This window comes from Physeter macrocephalus, chromosome 9 (genome assembly GCF_002837175.3).
Source record: "Physeter macrocephalus isolate SW-GA chromosome 9, ASM283717v5, whole genome shotgun sequence".
NCBI classification, from domain to species: Eukaryota; Metazoa; Chordata; class Mammalia; order Artiodactyla; family Physeteridae; genus Physeter; species Physeter macrocephalus.
The window spans coordinates 73,659,548-73,662,808 of record NC_041222.1 but is presented as its reverse complement, the minus strand read 5'-3'; the positions used below and the strand labels follow the sequence as shown (position 1 = coordinate 73,662,808).

The 3,261-nt window shown below is 49.0% G+C and overlaps 1 protein-coding gene across 1 annotated transcript in view; it reads left to right on the top strand.

The window, feature by feature from the left end:
* Window positions 1–2,978, top strand: part of B4GALT1 (beta-1,4-galactosyltransferase 1) — a 49,698-nt gene extending 46,720 nt beyond the window's left edge. Inside the window, exons 5-6 of the mRNA XM_007116190.4 lie at window positions 2,074–2,178; window positions 2,424–2,978. Coding sequence (XP_007116252.2) covers window positions 2,074–2,178; window positions 2,424–2,556 — 238 coding nt within the window. The 3' untranslated portion in view covers window positions 2,557–2,978. The remainder of the gene's footprint in view (window positions 1–2,073; window positions 2,179–2,423) is intronic.
* The last annotated feature ends 283 nt before the right edge of the window (window positions 2,979–3,261 follow it).

The window sequence follows — 3,261 nt, the reverse complement described above, 5'->3', positions numbered from 1 at the left end:
GGACGCGCAGGCTCAGCGGCCATGGCTCACGGGCCCAGCCGCTCCGCGGCATGTGGGATCCTCCCAGACCGGGGCACGAACCCGGTTCCCCTGCATCGGCAGGCGGACGCGCAACCACTGCGCCACCAGGGAAGCCCCGATTCACAATTTTTAAAGGTTAAACTCCATGTATAGTTCCTGTAAAATATTGGCTATATTCCCTGTGCTGTACAGTATATCCTTGTAGCTTATTTATTTCATACATAGTAGTTTCTACCTCTTAATCCCCTATCTTGCTTCTCCCCCTGGAGCAGCTTTCCTGAAAGATAAGGAACCTAACTCCTATTGTGTACCGACTCGCTGTGTGCCAGGCACTAGCTCAGCACTGAGGGAGGCCAGGCTGGGAACCTTGAAGTCATCTAGGGCCGGCCATTCCTGCCTCTTAGCTTACTTTTGTATTCCTGCTGTCAAGGCTTTGGTTTTGGTCCTCAATCCTTTCTCCCCCGAGAACCTACACAGAATCTTGCAGCCCGTTCTGGCTGCCTCTAGTCCTGTTCCCAGCCCTCCATTCTGATACTGCTTATCAGAGAGACTTCCCTTTGGCCAAAAACCTTTGGGAAACACTGTATACAGTCACCTCTCCATATCTGCGGATTCCACATCCACAGATTCAACCAACCTTCAATTGAAAATATATATTCGGGAGTAAAGATTCCAGAAAGTTTTTTTTTTTTTTTTTTTCGGGGTGCGAACCCGGTTCCCCTGCATCGGCAGGCGGACGCGCAACCACTGCGCCACCAGGGAAGCCCTCTAGAAAGTTTTAAAAAGCAAAACTTGAATTCGTTGTGCACGGTCGACTATTCGCATAACATTTACAGTGTATTTACAACTAGCTACATATCATTTACATAGTATTAGGTTTTCTTTTTAATTAATTAAATTTATTTATTTTTGGCTGCGTTGGGTCTTTGTTGCCGCACGCTGGCTTTCTCTAGTTGCAGCGAGCAGGGGCTACTCTTGGTTGTGGTGCGCGGGCTTCTCATTGCGGTGGCTTCTCTTGTTGTGGAGCACGGGCTCTAGGTGCGCAGACTTCAGTAGTGTGGCACATGGGCTCAGTAGTTGTGGCTCACGGGCTTAGTTGCTCCGCGGCATGTGGGATCTTCCTGGACCAGGGCTCGAACCCGTGTCCCCTGCCTTGCCAGGCAGATTCTTAACCACTGTGCCACCAGGGAAGTCCCTGTGTTAGGTATTATAAGTAATCTAGAGGTGATTTAAAGTATATGGGAGCTATATGCCAATAAAAATTAAATAAATAAATAAGGCTTACAGAAAAGTATATGGGAGGATGAGGATGTGCATAAGTTATATACAAATGCTACACCATTTTATATAAGGGACTTGAGCATCCACTGTGAAAGGGGGGTGTTGTCCTGGAACCAGTCCCCCGCGGATACCAAGGTAGGACTGTGTTATATCCCTTTCTGACACTGGCACTGTTCTTGGGGATGCTAAAGGCTCTAAGAAGGCCTCCATGATGTAGTCTTTGCCCTTCTTTCCGGCTTCATCTCCGGCCACTTCCTACCCCAGACCCTATTCACCAGTCCCCAGAAGCCTGTGGTACTCCCTGAGGGCAGTGTGCTTGCTCTCGCCTCCCTGCCTTTGCCTGTGCTGTCCTAACTGCCCGAAATGCTCTGGCAAGCACCCACTCATCTTCAAGATTTGGCTCTGCCTAGTCTTGCTCAGGTAGAGTTGGTTGCTTCTCCCTCTGTTGTACGCACCCCCACCCTTCCCTCATCCCCTCTGTACTGGCACCGATGGCCCTATGTTCTAAGCACCCACATTATAAAGTCCATGAGGGCAGACACCCCCAGCGCTTGGCACAGGGTGGTCACCAACACGATCTAGAACCAGTGGTAAAATGTCATGGGAAAGGCATGTGAGTTTTAAGCAATGCCTGTACACTGGGCTGGGGTGTGGGCTGGGTGAGAACAGCTGACAGGATGGTGGACAGGACAAGAGTCTTGCAGCTGGGACTGTGGGACCCGAGCCTTATGGAAGCTCTGTAATGAAGACTTGTCTCTTTACGCCTTACAGATTAGCTTTTAAAGGCATGTCTGTATCTCGCCCAAATGCTGTGATCGGCAAGTGTCGGATGATCCGCCACTCAAGAGACAAGAAAAATGAACCTAATCCTCAGAGGTGTGTTCTGTGTTTTATTCTCTCCCCTGTGTGTGTTTCCTTCTTTCCCCTTTCAGGTGGGGCAGGCTGTAGGAATGAAGCTCTGGAATGGGCTTCGTGCCTTGAGGTTTCAATCCACAGGACAGGATTGGAGTAGGAGGGGGGAGGAGGGGCCAAAAAGTACAAATGTTTAAAGTTGTTGTTGTTGGTTTTTTTTTAAAGATTTTTGTTTTGGCTTCAACCCTTTGCCCGTTTGTTCCTTGTAGGTTTGACCGAATTGCACACACAAAGGAGACAATGCTCTCGGACGGTTTGAACACACTCACCTACCTGGTGTTGGACGTGCAGAGATACCCGTTGTATACCAAAATCACAGTGGACATCGGGACACCGAGCTAGCATTTTGGTGCACTGATAAGAGACCTGAAAATGGCCAGGGACCTCTGCTGTGTGTCTCTGCCAATCTGCTGGGCTGGTCCCTCTCATTCTTACCAATCAGAGTGATAGACCCTCTCGGCTCATCATTCAGACTCCTTTCCAGATGACCAGGACGAGTGGGATATTTTGCCCCCAACTTGGCTCGGCATGTGACTTCTTAGCCCCACGAGGTGTATGTAAGCATAGCAGCTGTCAGCCTTTGGGGGGTTCTCAACATGTTCACAGTGTCACCCCAAAGAATCAGAGCAATACACAGCCCCAAATTTGGTGACTGTGGGACTCATTCCCTGCGAAAAACTGCTAATTTGTTGTGATATAGGTAAGAATTTTGCTTTAAATTGTGGTATTATTACTTTATGAAAAATTGGAGAGTGCTGCTGAAATTGGATTGGTGTGATGTTTTCTCGGTGTCACATTATAACAGAAAAACACACGATTTCAACCATTCTCATTTTACCCCCTTCTCCCCACCTTCTTTCCGTGGTATGCAACTGTTACAATCACTGTGTGTGTGTGTGCGCGTCTTTCCTTAGCAAAAGAATTTTTTTTTTTTTTTTTTTGTGGTATGTAGGCCTCCCTCTGTCGTGGCCTCTCCCGTTGCGGAGCACAGGCTCCGGACGCGCAGGCCCAGCGGCCATGGCTCATGGGCCCAGCCGCTCCGCGGCA